The sequence below is a fragment of the Mastigoproctus giganteus genome, chromosome 5 (genome assembly GCF_048544385.1).
Source record: "Mastigoproctus giganteus isolate SK-2022 chromosome 5, ASM4854438v1, whole genome shotgun sequence".
Classification (NCBI taxonomy): Eukaryota; Metazoa; Arthropoda; class Arachnida; order Uropygi; family Thelyphonidae; genus Mastigoproctus; species Mastigoproctus giganteus.
In genome coordinates, this window is record NC_143579.1 from 66,108,307 (window position 1) to 66,130,736 (window position 22,430).

At 37.7% G+C, this 22,430-nt stretch overlaps 1 protein-coding gene across 2 annotated transcripts in view; it reads right to left on the minus strand.

Moving 5' to 3' along the window:
• The window catches only part of LOC150085456 (jouberin-like), a 320,291-nt gene that overhangs the window by 146,636 nt on the left and 151,225 nt on the right, over window positions 1-22,430 (minus strand). For both annotated transcript variants that reach the window (XM_090373258.1, XM_090373259.1), the window contains exon 14: window positions 12,941-13,239. In XM_090373258.1, the coding sequence (XP_090229384.1) occupies window positions 12,941-13,239 (299 nt within the window). The remainder of the gene's footprint in view (window positions 1-12,940; window positions 13,240-22,430) is intronic.

Consider the following 22,430-nt stretch of genomic DNA (forward strand, 5'->3'; position numbering starts at 1 on the left):
ACCGAAAAGCGCAATAAACAGTTGACTGCTAATTGTTTTTATTGTTTTATGGTTGTGACCTCCAGAATTTCAACTGAACCATATGGTACCGTCGGAGACAATGGTAGGGTAATCTGCAGTGCTGCGGTCTCCTGCCCCAATTAAACGGCATGCTGTCCCAATTAAGCGAAGTAAACCCTGGCTATTTTCTCAATTGGTTTCTGTTTTTTAAGATTTGCCCCAATTAACCGGTGGCCCAAATAACCGGAATCCACTGTATATGAAAAAGTTTTATAGAAGCATGTCAATATGCAAAAAGTGCCAATGTAGCTTGAGGAAAAAGTCTTTCTTCAACTACGAGGAGTGTTATGAAAGTAAGGAGAGCTTCCTTGGACACAGGGGAGGTACCCATAAACTGGAGATGTGAAAATGTGACCCCAATTCACAAAGGAGGATCAAAGGCTGACACAAGTAATTATAGACCTGTGAGTTTAACTTCTGTTCCAGGAAAATTAATGGAGGCACTGGTTAAAGAAGCACTGCAGGATCATCTAGACAAGACTTCAATTATAGCTTGTACACAGCACGGTTTTGTTAAGGGGAAGTCTTGCCTGATCAATTTCAATACTATGATGGATACTATGATGCAGTCACAAAAGAACTGGATGCAGGGAATAACTTTGATATTATATACTTGGATCTTAGAAAGGCTTTTGATACTGTTGCACATGGAAGACTGCTACACAAATTGGAGCAGTGTGGCATTGGAAGCAAATTGCTGCTATTGATAAAGGGTAGTTGAGGGGGAGAAGACAGAGAGTGGTAATCAATGGACACTGCTCATCGTGGACTAATGTTATTAGTGGAGTCCCTCAGGGTCCAGTGTTGGGTCCATTATTGTTTCTGTATTTATAAATAATATTGATGATGGTATATCAAGCTTAATGTCCAAGTTTGCAGACGATACAAGGGTTGGCAGGGTTGTTAAGGACACTACTGATGCAATGCTGCAGCAACAGGATCTGGAAAGGTTGAGCAGATGGGCTGAGAGATGGCAGATGAAGTTTAACATTAACAAATGTAAAGTACTACATATGGGAAACAGCAACCCCAGAGCAACGTATCAACTCTGTGGTACTACACTGACAGTGGTAGAGAATGAAAAGGACCTGGGGTAATTGTGCAGGCAGATATGAAGTTCTCTGAGCAGTGCAGACAGGCTGCAAGAGTAGCTCATGGTGTCTTATCAATGATATACAGGAATTTTTCTAGCAGGGATAAGGTGATTATTCCCTTGTATAAGGCAATGGTCAGGCCACACCTTGAGTACTGTATACAGATCTGGAGGCCTCATTTCAAGAAGGATGTAGAGCTGCTGAAACGAATACAGAGAAGGGCAACAAGATTAGTGAATGGAACAAAGAGTTACTCTTACGAAAAAAGGCTTAAGTATCGAAAATTACAGTGACTGGAGACTAGGCACCGGCGAGGTGATCTGATAGAGGTGTATAAAGCCTTGAATAGTTTGAGCATGCTCAATGCTGATGGGATTCTGCCTCTTGCTCAGAATAATCACTTGAGAGGGCATAAATTCAAATTGAGGAAAGACAGATGTAGGATTGATGTGCGGAAATTTGCCTTTAGCCAGCGGGTAGTTGGTTGGTGGAACAGACTTCCATCCCTTGTTGTGGAAGTTGATAGCCTAAATAAATTTAAGGCTCAGCTGGACAGGTATTTTGAACGAATGGAGGGGTGAAGTGGAAGTTTTTTTTTCTTTTTTTTTGGCTGATGCTGCATAAGCTTGCTTTCTTGCATCATATGCCTCTACTAATGCTAATTCCTCCTATTTTTCCTCAGAAAATTTAATTTCTAAAACTATGCCTTTTACATTAATTAGTCCTCAATCACAGTTATTTTAACACAAAGTCACTATCATTTTCTATGCACTTCTGCCATCTATGAGTCAGATACTGTATTCCAACCACGTAAAAGTTCTTACTTTTGCTCTGGAGGGCTTCACGAACACTATGCTTGAGCTGGTCGTTGGCTGAAAAATTGATTCCAAGGAGTGCATCCTTCAGTGGGCTGAAGAGGTGATAGTTGGAAGGTGCAAGATCCGGGCAATGAGAGGGGTGGGAAACAACAGTGCATCCTAGTTTTGCAATGCCTCCATTATGCACAGACTAGTATGGGGTTGTGCATTGTCATCGAGAAGTATTAAAGTATTACTCATTAAAGTATTTGTCTGGTCAAACTCTATGGCATGGATGTGGGCTTTCAACTTTTTCAATGTTTCCACATACCAATCTGAGTTGATTGTGTTGCCATGCTCCAAGAAGTTCACAAGCAAGACCCCATTCTTTGTCTCGAAATACTGTCACCATGACTTTAAATGCAAAAAGCTGTCTTTTGAACTTCTTGTGTGGTGAATTTTGATGGTGCCACTCCACTGACTGTCTCTTTGTTTCAGGGTCATAATGGAGGACCCAGGTTTCGTCACCTGAGACTAAGTGTGAAAGAAAAACCTCTCCTTCACACTTGTAGCACTGGAGAAGTTCTATATAGATGACTTTCCAGGCTTTGTACTCATGTGTTAGCATTTTCAGAACCCAATGGGCACAAACCTTGTTGTAGCCTAATTCCTTTATGATATTTATCACAGCATCACACAATTTGCGTGTTGTGATCTGGTGGTCTTCTTTGATGAGCAAATTGATCCAGCTCTTGTTGTCTGTTGTCAAGACGTTACTGGCTGTCCGCTTCGGGGCTTGTCAACAATGTCACTTTCCCCACTCTTAAAGTGTCTTACCCACTATCTAACTATACTCATATCTACAGTATTGTCACCATAAACATTCTTGAGAAGTGTATGGATTCGATAGGTGTCACTTCTTCCTTGGTAAGAAATTCAATCACCACTCTTTGCTTGATATGTATATCTGTAACATCCACCATTTTGAATTATCCATGTGTTGCACTAACGAGACTGATCACAGCACCATTCAATATTGGTGAAACTAGAGACCTCTAGTGACATGCAAAATGATCTATGGTGCCACATTTGAAAGCAAAAAATTAGGAGGGTAGCTGAGTGGTCAGGAGCGTGAGTGCAGTAGCATATGCTCTTTGAGTAGACCGTGGTTCAAGTCCCTGATGCTGACCGGGCTAACCAGGTGGGTAGCCTGGTTAGCCCGGTCGCAACCCAAAGGTCGCGGGTTTGAATCCTGCCTCAGGCTTGGATCAGAATAAAATGCAAAAGCTTTGGGAGATGCATTATGGCCACAGAAGCCGATGTGCCAACAACTAACAAAAAAAGTCCCTGACTGCTAATACAGTCGATCTGCCAACCTGGGACCGGCATGGCAGATTATGGTCCATTTCCCTGAACACAAATGATCGAGGAGGCTTCCATCCTGCAGTGGATTGATAATGGCTACAGTTTACTTTTTTTTTACTTTCGTACCAGTCCTCATATATAAATCTCATATGTTCCAATACCATGACTAGGAGTTGCCATGGTGTTAACATGTGGGCAATCCCTTTAAAAGTATAGAGATGGTGGGAATGTAACCACCTTCTCTAGGTGGTTACATTCCCACTATTTCAGCATGGTGGAATGTAACCATCTGACTGTGACATACCAAAATAAATGAATTAGAAATAGTGGGCCCATGCATGGTCAGCATGGTCCCCTGAACTATTTTTATGGGGATACCTCAAAACCATGATGTACCAAACACACGTGGAACATAAGTAAAACCTTGTCTTCCACATTCAGGATGATTACTATGTAATTCAGAGCACTGTAAGCAAGTTCTAAAGTTCTAAATGAGAGTGCCAGTCAATGCCACACATATAGGTTATGCTTCTAAGCGCAAGGCTTTTGTTTCAAGTGGCTTCTATGATTGCTGAACATTGTGTAAGGGCATTTAAAAACCTGTTATTAGAGAGAACTAATTATATTCACTCATACTTGGTATACCTTGAGAGCACACCTACTAAAACTGTTTTTGCCCATAATTTTTCAAACACATAATTGTTCTTTCTTGGCCAGTTGACATTCTGCATTCCACCATACTTTTGGATATAGTGGAAGTTCTGTGAGTAGATTGCATGTTGCACCCTGCATGATCTGCTATATACAGTAGTTTTTTTGCTACCTAAATAATTGCACAATTAGGCATTCTCTGGTTGTTTTGTTAAAAAAAAAAAAAAAGGCTGTAATTTGAAAGGAAACTTTTCCAGACACATGTTCATATGAATTTTTTACTTTTATTTTGTATATGAAGCTATCCCTATAATTTTATTGGTGCAATTTAGAAATACCAATATTCTAGTGTCTCAGCAACACATGGTACATAATGCTTTATAGCCACTGTTTGCCTTTCTATTTTTTTAATTTTGTCTGATTGTTTTTTATTTATTTATTACATATTTTACAATCTGTTTAATTTTGTTGTTATATATATGTTATTTGAGATTTTTCTGTATACAATATGCAGACTACAATATGCAAAAAAAGCCTAGTAAACATGGATCCTTAAGTGAATCGTTTTCGAGATATTGCACATTTCTAGTTGGGATCCACCACTGACTTGTTTATTTAGGTTAAGTTATGCTCATTCTCTCCCTTTCCCCTCTCTCAATGCTCTGAGATGTAGCAGGCATACCAGTACTTGTCAAAGGGTTGTTGTTGTTATTTCGTTTTTAGGAACATTAGCAACTAAGGCCATTTTGCTACAGGGATATGCGGTGGTCACGGGCTCGAACCGTGTGCTACCACTGCTGCTCCTGCCCACCTGGCTACGGAGGCACCTGTCAAAGGGTAGTCAACATGGAAAAAGGTTACAGCAACGAAGAGTATGCGGACATGCACTTCATGTATGGTAAAGTCAACGGCAGTGCAGTCGAGGTGGTGTTAAAACTAAAAATTAAGTATGTATTATCTTATGTTTAATAAAATCACCCATAGCAAAGGATTCACAGCTTTTTGCTAAACTAGTGCTCCCATAGTCAGTGGCGGATCTTAACAGAAAATGTGCATTATCTTGAAAACGGTTCATCTGCGGCCCGATGTTCACTGGGACTTTTTACTTATTTTAGTTTGTATTGTATTCTGGAACCAATTATCCTCATTATCCAAGGATAATTGGTTCCAGAAAATTCCACTTAAAACAGGGACCAATTTTCGTAATGTTTATTATTTAAATAAAACTAAATGCAACTAGGTATAATATTTTAAGAGTTTATGATTCTATATCTATATAATATCGGTGTATATACACCATAGCCAAAATAGCCAACCCTTAAAGAAAAACTATGATAGTAGTGTGAAAAGCATCATTTCATCTGAATCCCATATTGTACTCATCCTTCACAACGAGTTGTCCATATATTGCACTACCTCGAATAGAGAAGAGACTATTGTTACTTTTTCTCAGTGGGCACCACCACCACCACCACCCAAATGGCACCGATTCAAAGCTAGTTGGCTTTTCATCGGAGGGTGGGCAGGTACCCTGGCATTGCAAGTGAAGCGCTACTTATTCGAGGTAGTGCAATACACGGGCAACTTGTTGTGAAGGATGAGTAGATATGGCGTAACTACACCGATATTATATAGTAAAGTTTATTATGTACTTGTACATAGTAAAAAATGGATGAAGGAACTGAAAAATGAGAAAATGATTTTATTAGATATTTTTTATTATAATATGTCACACAATGTAAGATTAAGTAAAGTTCATTGACATTACACTATTTTTCAGTTGTACGAATAAAGAATGAATCCAGAGTTGTTCGTGTTTTTTTTTTTTTCGTATTTTTTCAGATAAAATTGTGTTGTCGCATTTAGTTATGTCTTTAGCTTTGCGCTTAACATTTGTTGCACGATCATGAAGAAGATTGTTGTCACAAAAAATATTCAAGTGCTTGGTCAATTTTCTCAAGGGAAAAAGCTTCAATTCTTTAATTTGCAAATCCTCATAACTGGGAGGACTCAGATAATGAATACTCGGATACCGGGGACCTCCTGTGTATATATATAAAAAGATAAAGATGCAATGAAATTATGAAAGTCTTATCAAACAGGAATGGGCTGTAAGAGTTTATGCAAAATTTATAAAATGTATATAAGATCGGGCTATGCATCCAGGAACTACGGTAGATGCAGAAAGGACCAGCAACCATAATGAATAATAGACAAAAAAAAAGGTAAAAATCACTATATTTGTGCATATAGTAGGAGAGTGTTGAGATATAAGGTGTATTAACTAGGGAAAAATAGGGAGAACCTGTAAGCAATAAATCAATTTACCTGAAATAAATATAAAATGCAATTAATAAGGACATAATAATTGTAAGGAACAAAAACTGTGGGTCCTAGGACTTTAACTACTTCTTCAAAGGGTCGGCAGCGAAAATCGCAGGAGCCACAACAATAGTCCAGGTCTTTGTTTCTGTTATGATGTACACGTAAACGATATACATTACAGCCGACCTGACAGAGACCAGAAGGAAGAATAAAATAATAAATAAACTATAAAATAACAAATAAAAACCTGTGGAAAGAAAAGTATAAAATTTAAACTCAAAAATATCTAAAAGGTTGGGCAAATACTAGAGAACTTACTGTCTGTATGGACTGGAAAACATTGTTGTCAATGGTGATTGACAACACTTAGCTCTCCTTCAATCACCATTGACAACAACATTTTCCGGTCCATACAGACAGTAAGTTCTCTAGTTTTTGCCCCACCTTTTAGATATTTTTGAGTTTAAATTTTATACTTTTCTTTCCACAGGTTTTTATTTATCATTATTATTTTTATTTGTTATTTTATAGTTTATTTATTATTTTATTCTTCCTTCTGGTCTCTGTTGGGTCGACTATGATGTATACATATACCGTTTACGTATACATCATAACAGAAACAAAGACCTGGACTATTGTTGTGGCTCCTATGTTTTCTGCTGCCGGCATTAAAGTCCTAGGACCCACAGTTTTTGGTCCTTACAATTATTATATCCTTATTAATTGCATTTTATATTTATTTTGGGTAAATTGATTTATTACTTATAGGTTCTCCCTATTCTTCCATGAACTTCCAAAATCTCCCTATTCTTCTAAAATCTGAATGAGCCAAAATTTATTTATTTTTATGCTGGCAGCATAAAATAATTACATTAAGTGTGGTTATTGTGATCAAGTTTGCAAATTGAATTTTGATTCTATTAAAAAGCAATTCTAATAAGAGAAAACCAGAGAAATATAATACACAGGCTATAAAAATGAAGATATAAAGCACCAATTTACACTTTTATTACCTTATCAATTAACAAAATTAAATAATACGTGAAAATCAACAAACAAACTGAATGATGAATCTATAAACAAAATGAATGCTGTCCACCTCAACTACTCTTGCTGAAAAGAGTGAGAGACTATAAGTTACTATACCTTATAGCAATAAGTTACTGCACCTTACACCTTATATATATATGTGAAATATGAAAATGAAGAAGTGGAAGGGAAAAGAAAAGAAAATGAAAGAAGAAAAAAAAAAAAAAAAAAAAGAAAGAAAAAAGAAAAACAGTACGTATACCTGAATGCGCCCAGCAGCAAAACAGGATACAGGTATATAAATAAGTGTTACAAATGAAAGTAAAATGAAATAAAAGTAAATATAGATGGAGAAGTTATTAATCACAAAATGCCAGGCCTAGTTGCAAAAAAAAAAAAAAAAATAAATAAGAGAGAAAGAATGTTAAGAACCTAAAAAAAAAAAAAAAAATCATTAAGTAGAATTAAAGTTGAATTAATGCCGAATTAACAGGCTAATCATATATACAAAAGCTGAAAGAAAAAGAGGGGAGGGTAATAGAGATAAAAATTATAAAATTAAATCCAAAAATAAAAATTAAAGAATTAAAATTTTAAAAATTATAAATTGGTACATAGATCAGGTATTTCATCAGGAGGCTACACCTGATCACGTACCAAACACTGTGTTTCCATGCAAACTCATGTTGATGGAGAAGCTATTAAGGCGCCTCTGTAGCCAGGTGGGAAGGAGCAGCAGTGCGTAGCACACGCTTCTTGATTAGACCGGGTTCGAGCCCGTCACCACCAAATACGGAGGATGCGGAAAGGTCAGGGAATGACCACCGCATATCCCGGAGCAATATGGCTTAGTTGCCAATGCTCCTAAAAACCAAATAACAAACAAACAAACAAGAAGCTATTAAAATGAAATAGAAATGGAAAAAAAAAAAAAAAAATTAATCACTATTTCATTTTAATAGCTTCTCCATGAACATGAGTTTGCAGGGAAACACAGTGCACAGTGTTTGGTACATGATCAGGTGTAGACCCCTGATGAAATACCTGATCTATGTACCAATTTTTAATTTTTAAAAAATTTTTAATTCTTTAATTTTTATTTTTGAATTTAATTTTATAATTTTTATCTCTATTACCCTCCCCTCTTTTTCTTTCAGCTTTTGTATATATGATTAGCCTGTTAATTCGGCATTAATTCAACCTTAATTCTACTTAATGATTTTTTTTAGGTTCTTAACATTCTTTCTCTCTTATTTTTTGTTTTCAACTAGGCCTGGCATTTTGTGATTAATAACTTCTCCATCTATATTTACTTTTATTTCATTTTACTTTCATTTGTAACACATATATATATACAGGGTAATTCATTACCAGTGCGACAAACTTGCAGGAGGTGTAGGGGCCACAAAGATGAATCGGAATCACATAGCATTGCAGGGTCCGAAATGCCTTCGTCATGCAGTAGAGGATGTTGAACAGGAGGTCGCGTGAACAGCGATCCCGCTGGAAGTCAGCATTTGTGAACCGGTTCCCGAGGCAGTAGGATGGACAAGTATTCAAACCCTGAACTGGCCGACACCTTGCGTATGGAGCTGCGGTCTGTAACGGGTGCGCCACTCTGCACTTGTACCAGGAACGTTTCCCACACAGGCGTGCTCCTCACATACGATTTTTGCACGTGTGCACAGATGGTTACGTGAGACTGGTTGTTTCATGAGAGGTACCATTAATCGAGAGCAAACGACGAGGACGCCAGACAATGAGGAGAATATCCTACGTCTTGCAGAAGGCAATCCGAGTACGAGTACTTCGAGCGATAGGCCAACGATTGGGTATTTCCTAATCCACTGTATGGAGGATACTGTCAACAAACCAAATGAGTTCATACCATCTGCAACGCGTCCAATCATTGGAACCTGCGGATTATCCACTCCGGAGGACTTTTGCTACTTGGTTTCTTCAACAGAAACGGTTCGCAAATGCTGACTTCCAGCGGGATCGCTGTTCACGCGACCTCCTGTTGAACATCCTCTACTGCATGACGAAGGCATTTCAGACCCTGCAATGCTATGTGATTCTGATTTGTCTTTGTGGCCCCTCCTGCAAGTTTGTCGCACTGGTAGTGAATCAACCTGTATATATACACATACAGAGTGATTCAGAACTTTATACTTTAACTTCATAGCTAATATCTGACGTCTTTTTCTGGTTTTGTGGTCTGAAGATCTAAGTGGCCAATGCTGTGCATTGCCAGGGAAGCAAGATACACTATCACTGACAACAATACAAATGCCAACATGTGTGCTATCACCGACGAAATTATCACAACTTATTATTAAAATCATCCCTAAACTTAAAATATCCACAACTCCATATACATTGAGAATCAGATCAATGTATGTACGTGATCATATGATATTTTTTACTTCACTTGAAATGACATCAAGAATAGGCTAAAATGTAAAATATATATTTGAAGTTAGCCATCAAACTATTAATTCACACACATGAAAATATCGTTAGGGTAGCAGAAAATGTTAATTCAAGCCTGAAAATTACACCTACAAAAGATTATGACACCTAACAAAATTGTAATAGTATTGTTTGTTATTTGGTTTTTTTAGGAGCATTAGCAACTAAGGCCATATTGCTCCGGGATATGCGGTGGTCATTCCCTGACCTTTCCGCATCCTCCGTATTTGGTGGTGATTGTAATAGTAGTAGCTGAAGTAAGTATATTTATGTTTGTGGAAAGAGGATATCCTTTTGTTTAATACCAGAACTGAAGCAGTGGTGAGTTGTTGTGTATGTTCTGTGCCTCTGAAATGGTAAGAAGAAGTATCTCAGAATGCTCAGTGACTGGGGATGAATCACAGGTACACTATTTCATATCAGAAAGCAAGTACAGAAATAGTGCCAGCATATCAACTCACCTAAACTGAAAAAAAATCCAAACCCAGGTATCAGACCAGAAAAGTGTTACTTGTATTTTTAAACAATAAAGAACTAAATCTGAAATATTATATATACAGAGAATGATGAGCACTATAGCAAACAGAACACTTGCGATAAGCCGATAGCATACACATTGCTGTGACAGCCTTGCAAAATTACAATGGGTGTATAGTTGAATTTTACAATAAAGATACTCTCTCTCTCTCTCTCTCTCTCTCCTTTTCCCTCCACCCCATCTCTCTTGAATTATCTTGAATTTCCCCCATCCCATCTCTCTTGAAATATCTAAAATTTATGATTCAGACCCAACACTGAGATTTGCTATCCAGAGATCTGTAACGTGGATCTATAATGATCCATATTACAGATCTTAAACAGAAAACTATATAGATTTTGTTTTAATGTTATACCGATGTTCCACATGGAACAAATGATCTAATACAACATGATGGTAGCATGGCTCATGCATCAGACACTACAAAATAATTGGGATATTACAGCTGATGGCACTCACAAGTATCCTCTGCTGGCAGCCTGTCCCAAACAAATGCACCTACAGTGGACACATAACAAGAGCCATTGGACAGTGGATGACTGGAATGGTTTTCCTGGTTCATTGAATTACATTTCCAATTACATCAAATGGATGGACAGATAAAAGTGTGGCGTACTCAACACCAGGCTCTAAAACTCTAAAAACTCTATTTGACAGGCAGGAGGGGGGGACAGCACAATGGTCTGAGGCATGTTTGGATGGGAGACTCTGGTCCAAATTTTACTGTGTCTCACTGGAATCTAATACATGCAGCATCTTACTGGAGACTCATATAGGTCTATCATTTTTGACCATGTGCATCCATTTATAGTCACTGCCTTTCTCCTGGACCACCAAGGGATTTTTCAATAAGACAACACTCCACATCACAGAGCAGTAATGGTGTTGGACTAGTTCAATGAATATTCTAAGTTCTTCATCCTTTCATAGCAACCAAACTCACCAATGTTAGCCCAACTGAACATGGATGGGACGTTATGAAATGTGCTGTTAAATACCTACCTAGTACAACCATGTATTAGGTAGGTGTTTCTAATGCAAAGCTATCTAAGTACAGTAGAGTGTCAAAAATCTGAACAAGCCAAAATTTATTTATTTTTATGCTGGCAGCATAAAATAATTACAGTAAGTGCCAGTTATTGTGATCAAGTTTGTGAATTGAATTTTGATTCTATTAAACAGCAATTCTAATAAGAGAAAATCAGAGAAATATAATCCACAGGCTATAAAAAGGAAGATATAAAGTATCAATTTACACTTTTACTACCTTATCAATTAACAAAATTAAATGATACGTGAAAATCAACAAACAACTGAATGATGAATCGACAAACAATTAACAAAATGAGTGCTGTCCACCTCAACTACCCTTGCTGAAAAGAGTGAGAGATCTGGCAATAAAGAAACAAAAATTTGAAAATGATGCAGCAAAAAATAAGTAATTTTTTCATTAAAGGCCTATACCAGTGGTTTTCAATATTTTTTTAATAACAGCACCCCTAAGTAATTTATTGTATTTTGTGGCACCCCTACTCAATTTTCTGCCTGTTAGATCTGATTCTCTCTCTCTGTGTATATCTAATATTAAACAAATGTATTATATATGATAGTTATTACAATAATATAACTATAAACAAAATTACAATTCATAATACAAATTTTATATATATATAATTTTATTCTTTATATATAGAGGTACTAAATAAACATCAATTACAGGTTACCACAAAATTGAAAAGATACCATACACCTTTTTATAATGAAATAAACATAAATTTAAAAAAATAATAAAATAAAATAAATAAGTTTAAGTAACTTTAACCCAAACTATGTGGCTGAAAGTTCCATTTGTTTTGTTATCTATGAATAAAAATACAAAAGTACAATTTAGTATTTTTATTTCTAAACTTATGAAACTTTTTTTTTTTAGTCTCCAGAACAGTATTTTTGATAAGTTCAAAAATCGGAAGTCCAAACTACCCAATGTCCCAATTAGTTCAGATTATTGACGCTCTACTGTATGTTTTGTTTATTGTTTTATTAAAACAGCATTTATATAATGATGTAACAAAATTAAATAGTTTTGAAGTTTATATTTGAACAGCTGTTCTTGTAAAATTTTGCATGGTCATCCTAGCATAATAATAGTAAGTTTTTTAGCATATTAAGTTTTTTTATTGTTGCTATTTTACAGAATTAGTGTTGAAACAGCTAAGGTCATGACACCAGTATATAATGTCTGTAAATTGCATGTAGTTTATGGTTTGTTTGTCTGCTTCTGTTGGATGAAAAACTATATAACCTTCATTCAAAACAGATTAACTTAGTCATGGCATAGAAAAAAGCCTCGAAAATTCTTCCCATCTCAATGGAATTAAAACTTAAATCTTTTCCACAAGGTACATAAGGAAGGCAATTGTAATAATTGTGTTAACCATGACAGTACAAATAAATCCAACCTATTTATTTAATAAGTTTCATTATTAACTGGTTCCAAGTTAGATAAATAAATGCACATTATAAAGTGTATTTTCAAAAGTAGAGAAAATTCATAATAATAACTTTTATTAAATACAACTTTAAATACAAAATAAGAGAAATTTACTAACCACTGATAGATTTTCTGCATTTTACATTCCAAATTTGACATTCTCCACCACTGTCAGCAGAATACAGCTTTGTGCCTTCTATATTCCAACAAAGTGAATTTATAATATTGTGGTGGCTCTCAACTTCTTGTAAAAGTTCACCTTCTTTATCACTTGATGTGACTAACCATGCTCTAATCATGTGATCATAACTTCCAGTTACTATTAGGGAAAATGTACTTGGATTGAATTTAGCAGTGTAAACATAGGAAGGATGAGGAAGAATTACTTCTAGTATCCAGTTTTCAACACTCCACACTCTGAATCACAGAAAGATGTAAACAGTTAATAGTGCTGCATACTAACAATAACATTACTAAAAAACTTAGGCTTGATAATGTTAGAAAAAAATCACTGATATCATTTATGGTTTTTTAACATCTCAATTTGATTTAACATCTCAATTTAAAGCAGACAAAGGATCTGCTAACTATTAAGGAGCAAACAGATTATTTAAATTAATTAATATTTCCAGTGATGAAAGTCCAATTAACTAACTAGATTATCTGTTTGCTCTGTCAGATAAGCACTTTTGGATACCACAAGGATTATATTATGTGTAAAAGCACATAATTTTACAACTATAGTTTATTAAAAAAACTATAAAGAACAGCAACTAAATATTTTTTTGAATTAAATGAAAAACCTCATGTCAAAATACATAACTTAAACTGGCAATATTAGTATTAGCTAAATAGTGTAAAGAAGCCATAAGCTTTTGATGCACTAGACAAAAAAAAAAATAATAATAAATAAATAAAAATAAAATAAAACAAATAAATAATAATAAATAAAAATAAAATAAAATAAATAAATAGCAAAAATAAAATAATAGCAAAAATAAAATAAATAAATAGCAAAAATAAAATAAATAAATAGCAAAAATAAAATAAAAACTATAAACAATAAAAAATATATATAAAAAATGAAAATACACTACCTATGTATTTCCTCTCTCACATTCAAAAGCCAGCTGAATTTACCTGTCAAGCTGAATTTTGAATTTACCCAAACTGTTGGCCTCAACTACCCACAGAGGTAATTTATTCTAGTAATTAGCAACTCTCTGTTTAAAACAAAAACTTCCTATAATCCAGTCTAAAGCTCTTTCCATAACTTGAATTTATGGCCCCCTGGTTCTGGAATCATTTATGTGAGTGAAAATTTTGCCTTTCCATTTTATTCGCAGTGCCTTATAGACCTGAATCAGGTGCCTGTTTACCAAGCATTATAGTCCACATTTCCGAAATCTTTCCTTACAAGAGTGCCCTTCTGCAGATCTCACCAAATGGACCTTTTCAAAAGCCTGGTTGTTTTTTTTTTTTTTTTTGTTTAAGTAGTCTCCATACTTGGACACTATATTCCAAGTGTGGTCTTACAATAGTCTTATACAGTGAGATTATGATCTCCCTAGCTCTATAAGCAAATGTTTAATAAATCATTGATAGGACACCATGGAATTTCCTTGCTGCCTGTCTACACTGCTTGGAGAACTTAAAGTCTGCTCATATCGTACCTCCCAAATTCCTTTCTTCCTCTACTATTTTTAATTCAGATCCACCAAGTGAATAAGTTATTTTAGGTTTGCTATTGACCAAGTGCAAGACCTTACAGTTTTCTGCATTAGAACTTAGAAGCCACATTTCTGATCATCCTTAAGCTTATCAAAGTCATCTTGAAGAAACACTACATGGTGCTGATCATTAACCACCATCTCAATCTTCACATCATGCCCTCTGTTCTGATGTTAGTGTTATTCATGAAAATCAGGAACAATGATGTTCCTGATTTTTCCAGAACCAATCTATGGGGATTTCATTTCTAACATTAGACCAAGAGTAATCATTAATTACAATACTACCCCGGAACTGCTCCTTAGATTATACAATGCATGACTAAAAACAGGAACTTATCCAGCCGACTGGAAACTTGCAACCGTGAAGCTCATACCCAAGAATCCTTCAAAGCCTCCAGAACAACTGGACTCTTATCGGCCAATTGCCCTGCTCCCAGTGGCAAGTAAGCTATTTGAAAGGCTGATAGGTAAAAGAATAACTTACCACTACGGACTAAGCATGGCAACACAATATGGATTCAAGCAAGGAACTTCAACCATCAAAGCCCTCAGTGGTCTTTTTAGGGCGGCAGCCGTGTGTGACAAAAAATATTTCCTTGCCATCTCAGTCGATTTTGCTGGGGCACTGAATGCTATTTGGTGGCCGAGCATCCTAGCTAGACTGAGAAGAGCAAACACACCTATGATTTTGTACAAAGTTATGGAATCCTACTTAACCAACAGAGAAATCCAGGTAATAGCATCATATAATAAGTTGACCAGCTTGCTCTACAGGGGCTGTCCCCAGAGTTCATTTCTAGGGACAGTGCTCTGGAATATGATCCTAGAAGAATTCCTGGACCTGGGGGAAGTAAACTCCCAGGCCTTCGCAGACGATCTAATACTGACAGTTGCTGCTGAAAGCTGAGCACAAATGGAAGTCCAAGCACTTAAACTCCTTCAAGACTGGGCCACTGTCCACTTCTTAAAAATATCAACTACAAAAACTAAATCTCTACTGTTGAAAGGCAGCCTAAACTTAAGAAGACCACCACAAATTAAAATCCATAGCCAGATAATCAAACTAGCCACTGAACTGAAGCATCTAGGTATCATTCTAGACACCAACCTGTCCTTTCACCCTCATCTCAAATACCTGAGAGAAAAAATAAGAAGATATGCCAGATTAATTGCCAGAATAACAAGAAAGGACTGGGGATTCAAAAAATGCACGCTAACACTGTACTATAAAGCCTTCTTCACCCCGGTGATTACGCATGCTTCCCCTGTGTGGTTCCACAGAGCCACAACGGTGGTTATCAAAAATATCTTACACACCATACAACGCTCAATTCTCATGGTCATCACCCGTGCCTGCCGTACTGTTAGTACACATGCCCTCCAAGTCCTGGTGGAGGTCCTGCCCCTCGACCTAGAAGTTATACGCTGCGGAATGACATACCACCTGACCAAAGAATTACCCTGCACTCTGGGGGAATACACCATCAACGTAGCAGGGAATAAAAGAGAAGAAAGGACCAGACTTGAGAATCATGTGCAGCAGGCATGGCAGGAAAGGTGGTCAGCTTCAACAAAAGGGGAAATCACCAGGAAGTTCCTGCCTACAGTCGGCCGCGAATATCCTAGAGCCCCCTGTTGGTTCCGACCAGGTCTATTTACGTTTCTCCTGACAGGCCATAGTGCCTTCAACACCAAGTTAACTTATTTTCGAATAACGGAAGACCCCCCCTCTGCACATGTGGAGAGACAGAAACATGGTCAAACATTATGTACAGCTGCGACCATTATGAGGACCTCCGCTGTCAACTTATGATGGAACTCACATATCTACCAGCAGGAGTGGAGCATCACCTAGACTCGAGGGAGGAGTTCCTAGCCTTCATGAAGTTTGTGCAAGAGGTGATTTCTAAGTGAAGAACACTTATTGCTATTCATCACAACTAAAGCCAGTAACTGAATGAAACAACTCAACCTAATTGAACAGAAACATTCAAATGAAAAGATTGAGCTAACCACACTAAGGACCTTTTGCAACAGGACCAGGACTGGACACGGACCTGATGCAGTCCACTGCTCAACTGTCTCGAGATCCCTCTGCGGCGGAAGACTCCAGTGATCACCAAGTCGTTATTTGGTTTTTAGGAGCATTAGCAACTAAGGCCATATTGCTCTGATCACCAAGTCAGACTTGACTCTACACATCTCCTGAACCTGACACCAGTGGCTGTGACCTCTGAAACAAACTCACCGGACATGACTATTGCTGCAGCTTGCTGCTAAGGCCATTGGCCTCCCTGTACCAGTGCACTCTTGCAAGGTACTTTCTTCCTACTTCCTGGGTGCAGGGGAGGAGAAGTCTATTGTCTCCTCCCCTCCTTGCCACCCCATTTTCTTCCATCTGGTGGGGCATGGGCATGCCTCACTGACCATCTGGAGTCGCCTTCTCTATTGACTACACCTGTCTTAACCCCAGTCTTCAGTCTCCCCACCCATTCTCTAACTTTGCGACCATATCTAATGAAACCAAAAATTTCCAAACCCACACTCAAAAACTTAAGTGAACCGTGCAAGAACCCTATTACTATTTGGCCTAACACCCTTTCAGCATAAAATATAGCAACTTTTTTTTTTTTTTTTTTTTTTTTTTTAGGTCCTAGCCACTGAAATCTCAGGAAATTAGGTGGCAGGGCCTGTCAGAGTATATATAAATATACTGGGTGTACCTGGTCTGCCTCCACGAGGCCAAGTGCAGGCAACGGTGGGTTGTGATGCTCATCAGTCAAAAAAAAAAAAAAAAAAAAAATTCACTCAACCATTCCCTCTAAATGTTTGTCCACTTTCTCCTTAAATTTATTTAACCTATCAATTTCCACAATGACAGATGAAGTTTGTTCCAGCAATTAACCACCCGATGGCTAAAGGTAAATTTCCGCACATCTATTCTATAGCTATCTTTCCTCAATTTGAATTTATATCCCCTTAGGTTCGTAATCTGAACAAGTGCAAGAATCCCATCAGAATTCAGCGTGCTCAACCCATTCAAGGCCTTATACACCTCGATCAGATCACCTCGCAGGTGCCTAGTCTCCAGCTGCTGCAATTTGCAGAACTTAAGAAGTCTCTCTTGGTAAGCGGATCCCTTCATTGCCCTCACCAATCTTGTTGCCGTTCTCTGTACAGGCTCAAGCAAATCTACATCCTTCCTAAAATGAGGCCTCCAGACCTGTATGCAGTACTCAAGGCATGGCATGACCACTGCCTTATACAGAGGGACAATCACACAAAAATTCCTGTATATCATTGACAAAACCCCATGACATGTTCTGGCAGCCTGTCTGCATTGCTCAGAAAACTTCATATCTGACGGCACAATTACTCCGTCTTTTTCATTTTCTATCACCCTAAGTGTAGTACCACACAGTTGGCACGTTCCTCTGGGGTTACTTCTACCCGTATGCAGTACTTTGCATTTGTCAATGTTAAACTTCAGTTGCCACTTCTCAGCCCATTTGCCCAAATTTTCTAGATCCTGTTGCAGTAGCACACTGCCATTACTGTCATTAACAACCCTGCCAACCTTTGCATCATCTGCAAACTTCGACACTAAGCCTGGTATACCTTCATCAATATCATTAACCTTTCCTCCTAAGAGCAACCCTTTGTTCGATTCACTAATCTTGTTGCTCCTCTGCACTCGTTCCAGCAGCTCTACATCCTTCCTAAAATTAGACCTCCAGACCTGTATACAGTACTCAAGGTGGGGCCTGACCATTACATTATATAAGGGGATAATCACCTCCTTATCCCTACTTAAAAAATTCCTGTGTATCATTGAGAAGACACCATGAGCTATTCTTCCAGACCATCTGCACTGCTCAGAAAACTTCATATATGCCTGTACAATTACCCCCAGGTCCTTTTCACTCTCTACCACTATCAGTGTAGTACCACACAGTTGATACGTTACTGTGTGGTTACTGATAGCCATATGCAGTACTTTACATCTGTCAATGTTAAACTTCTCCTCTCAGCCCATCTGCCCAACTTTTCTAGATCTTATTGCAGTAGCGTGCTGTCATTAACAATGCTGCCGACCTTTGTATCGTCTGCAAAATTAGACATTAAGCCTGATATACCTTCATCAATACCATTAATAAATATAGAAAACAACAATGGATCCACCACTGAACCCTGTGGGACTCCACTAATAACATTAGTCCACGAAGATCCTTAGGTCCTAGCCACTGAAATTCCAGGAAACTAGGTAGTAGGACTGCCAGAGCAACTTGTTGTGACAATGGACTGGACATACCTGGCTAGCCTTCGTGTGGTATGGGCAACGTCGGGCCCCACTAGGGGCCTGGCAGCCAATAAGCCAGACAAACAATGGGCACAACACATCACACTGCACAGACATGGCTCACACACTTTCAAGTCTCTGACATGACAGTGTACTATTCTCGATACAGCAAACACACGTGGAGATGGGAGAAATCCCAGAGGGTGTCTGACATGAACATACCTTATACCTCTATGAAACAAGCCAGTTTAACAAGATAAGCACGAGACAACAGTCATAGACATTTATACACATACATATGTGCATGTGCTGATCAACTGCTCATACTTGCATTACATCAAAAGATGTAATTTGTAGTCAGCGTGTTAATACAGTATAATTTATTATAAGAAATATTTTGCTCCTTTTTTCCCATTTTTCAGAATTAAAGTGCCTAGGACCTACAAACATTAATATCCGGTCCTGGATCAGAGATGTTGTGTCACACAGAGATCACAGAATGCAGAATTAGAATTTGGAGAGTACAATGTGTACAGAAAGGATAGACATGATAGAGAGGGATTATGCCATTCAATAGAAAACACAAAATCTTAGACAGTGCATCCAGTTGATATGGGTGGCCAGTGCAAAGATGAGTCAGTCTGGTGTGATATAAACACTGGGAAAGCAAAAATGAGGGTAGGATTCTGTTATAGGCCTAATGACTCTGATGAATACAATGAACAACTGTACAGAGAAATTCAGTGGGACAGTAAATCAGAATGTCCTATAATTGGGATAATTGGGGATTTTAACTTCCCAGATATTGATTTGAATTTGTGGGATAGTCACTCATAGACTAGCAAGACTTGTGGATTTATTGCATGATTGTTTTCTACAGCAGCATGTTCGAGATGAAAAAAAACAGAGGGAATAATACTCTTGATTTGATTATCAGCAGTGATTATTTATGCAATAAGAATCTGAAGATAAAGAAATCACTAGGTGGCAGTGATCCCAGGGTACTAATGTGGGATTTACTCCAAGAAGTAACCATCAGTGGTAGGAGGGTTTTTGCTTTCATAAAGGTGACTACAGATGTCTGAGACAATTTTTAAAGTCTATACAGTGGGACCAACTCATGATGTTACAAACAGCAAATTTTAAGTGGGAAGTATTCAAAGAATTAATCTTAGAAGCTACTAGGCTATTCATACCAACTAAGAAATATTGCTCAAGGTTTAGGCCTAAATGGATGTCAGATGACCTATGAGACTCGTGGCAGAGATGAAAAATGCATGGGTTGCATATAAATTATCAGGCGAAACAGAAGCCTATGGTAGATATAAGCTAGTCTATAATCAAGTCACAAAGGAGGTTCAGCAAGCGAAGGCAGATTACGAGAAATCTTTGGCAAAGGACGCAAAGAAAAACAGCAAAGAGTCTTTACTTATGTAAACTCTAAAAGGAAAGGGGTGAATCAGATTGGTCCTCTTAACACAGATGGTTTGACTATTAATGATAAGCTCAGGTAGCGGACATACTGAATGTGTATTTTGCTTCTAGATTCACATATGAGGAATTCTACAGGAAGGACGCCAGAAGTTTATCAAACTCTAACAGGGAGCGAAATGATTTTGTAATAAATGTGAGGGAAGTGGAGGCAAAACTGTTGAAGTTAAACATAAGAAAGACACTTGGGTGGATGGGATTTATTCAGATATATTAAGGAGGCAGCAAAGGAAGTAAGCAAAACCTTAACCATGATTATGAGAACATCCAGGAGAGGTTCTCACTGGCTGGAGATGTGCAAATGTATCCCCAATTCACAAAGGGGGATCACGAGGAATTACAGACCTGTTAGTTTAACTTCTGTTCTGGAAAGTATAATGGAGCCACTGATTAAAGATGCAATGCAGGATCATCTAGACAAGCCTACAGTTACAGTTCAGACACAGGATGGGTTTGTTAAGGGGAAGTCTTGTCTGACCTATTTGACTGGATACTACCATATGGTCACCAGATGGAAAGAATAATTTTGATATCATAGACTTGGATTTCAGGAAAGCTCTTGATACTGTTGCACATGGAAGACTGCTGTACAAATTGGACCAGTATGACATTAAAGGCAAGTTGCTGCTATGGATAAAGGGATGGTTGAGTGGAAGAAGACAGAGTGGTAATCAATGGATGCTGCTCTTAGTGGACTAATGTTATTAGTGAAGTTCCCCAGGGTTTGGCATTGGGCCCCTTGTTGTTTTCTGTATTTATCAGTGATGTTGATGAAGGTATATCAGGCTTAATGTCCAAGTTTGCAGAAGATATGAAGGCTGGCAGGATTGTTAATGACAGCACGCTACTGCAACAGTATCTAGAAAAGTGGGGCAGGTGGGTTGTGAGGTGGAAACTGAAATTTAACATTGACAAATGCAAAGTACTGCAAATGGATAGCAGTAACCTTAGAGTAATGTACCAACTGTGCAGTACTATATGAAGTTTTTTGAGCAGTGTAGACAAGCTGCCAGAGAAGCTCATGGGGTTGTGTCAATGATATACAGGAATTTTTCTATCAGGAATAAGAAAGTGATTATCTCTTTATTTAAGGCAATGGACAGGTCACACCTTGAGTACTATGTACAGGTCTGGATTCCTCATTTTAGGAAGCATGTAGAGTTGCTAGAATGAGTATAGGGACGGGCAACAAGATTGGTGAGGAGAACGAAGGGTCCTCTTACCAAGAAAGGCTTAAGTTCTGTAAATTGCAGTGTCTGGAGACTTGGCACCTGCAAGGTGATCTAATTGAGGTGTATAAGGCCTTGAATGGTCTGATCAAGCTCAATCATGATAGTAATCCTCTTGCTCAGATTACACACCTGAGGGGGGCATAAATTCAAATTGAGGAAAGCCAGTTGTAGAATAGATGTGTGGAAATTTGCCTTTAGCCAGTGGGCAGTTTGTTCCAACACTTCACTGTTGGAACAAACTTCCATGGAACAAAGAACCAGCCAAATGTTTGAAGCAAATGGATGGGTGCAATCAGAAGTGTTTTTTTTTTTTTTTTGGTTGATGCTGTGCAAGCTTGCTTTCTTGCCTCTTATGCCTACTAATGCTAATGAGACAGATTTAAAGTAAAAAAGGACAAATGCAGGCTAGAAGTATGAAAATCTGCTTGCAGTTGAATTAAAAAAAAAAAAGTTCTTGTTTATACAGCAGTATGACCACCAGGTCAGTGGAGTTTACAATAAATCAATCAATATAAATGTTAATCGCATTTAGCTGTCACGGGCTTGAACCCCAGTTCATTCAAAAAGCACGTGTCACTGCACTCCCGCTTCTGACCAATTGGCTAATCCAGGCCTTTAGCTACTCACATAAACAAACCTTCACTTAATTGTGTGGAAACTGGAAATGTTGTGTAAATTTAGACACCAATTAGAAGGGTATGAGGAAAGATTTGAAAAAATACTTTAACAAGACTGATCAAACTGCTAATGAGAAATATAAGCCTTACAGTTACGAAGAATTTTAGAATTATTACAATAAGTTTTTTTTAAGGCCAATGACACTTTGTAATTGATTTTGTGCACTAATTTGTC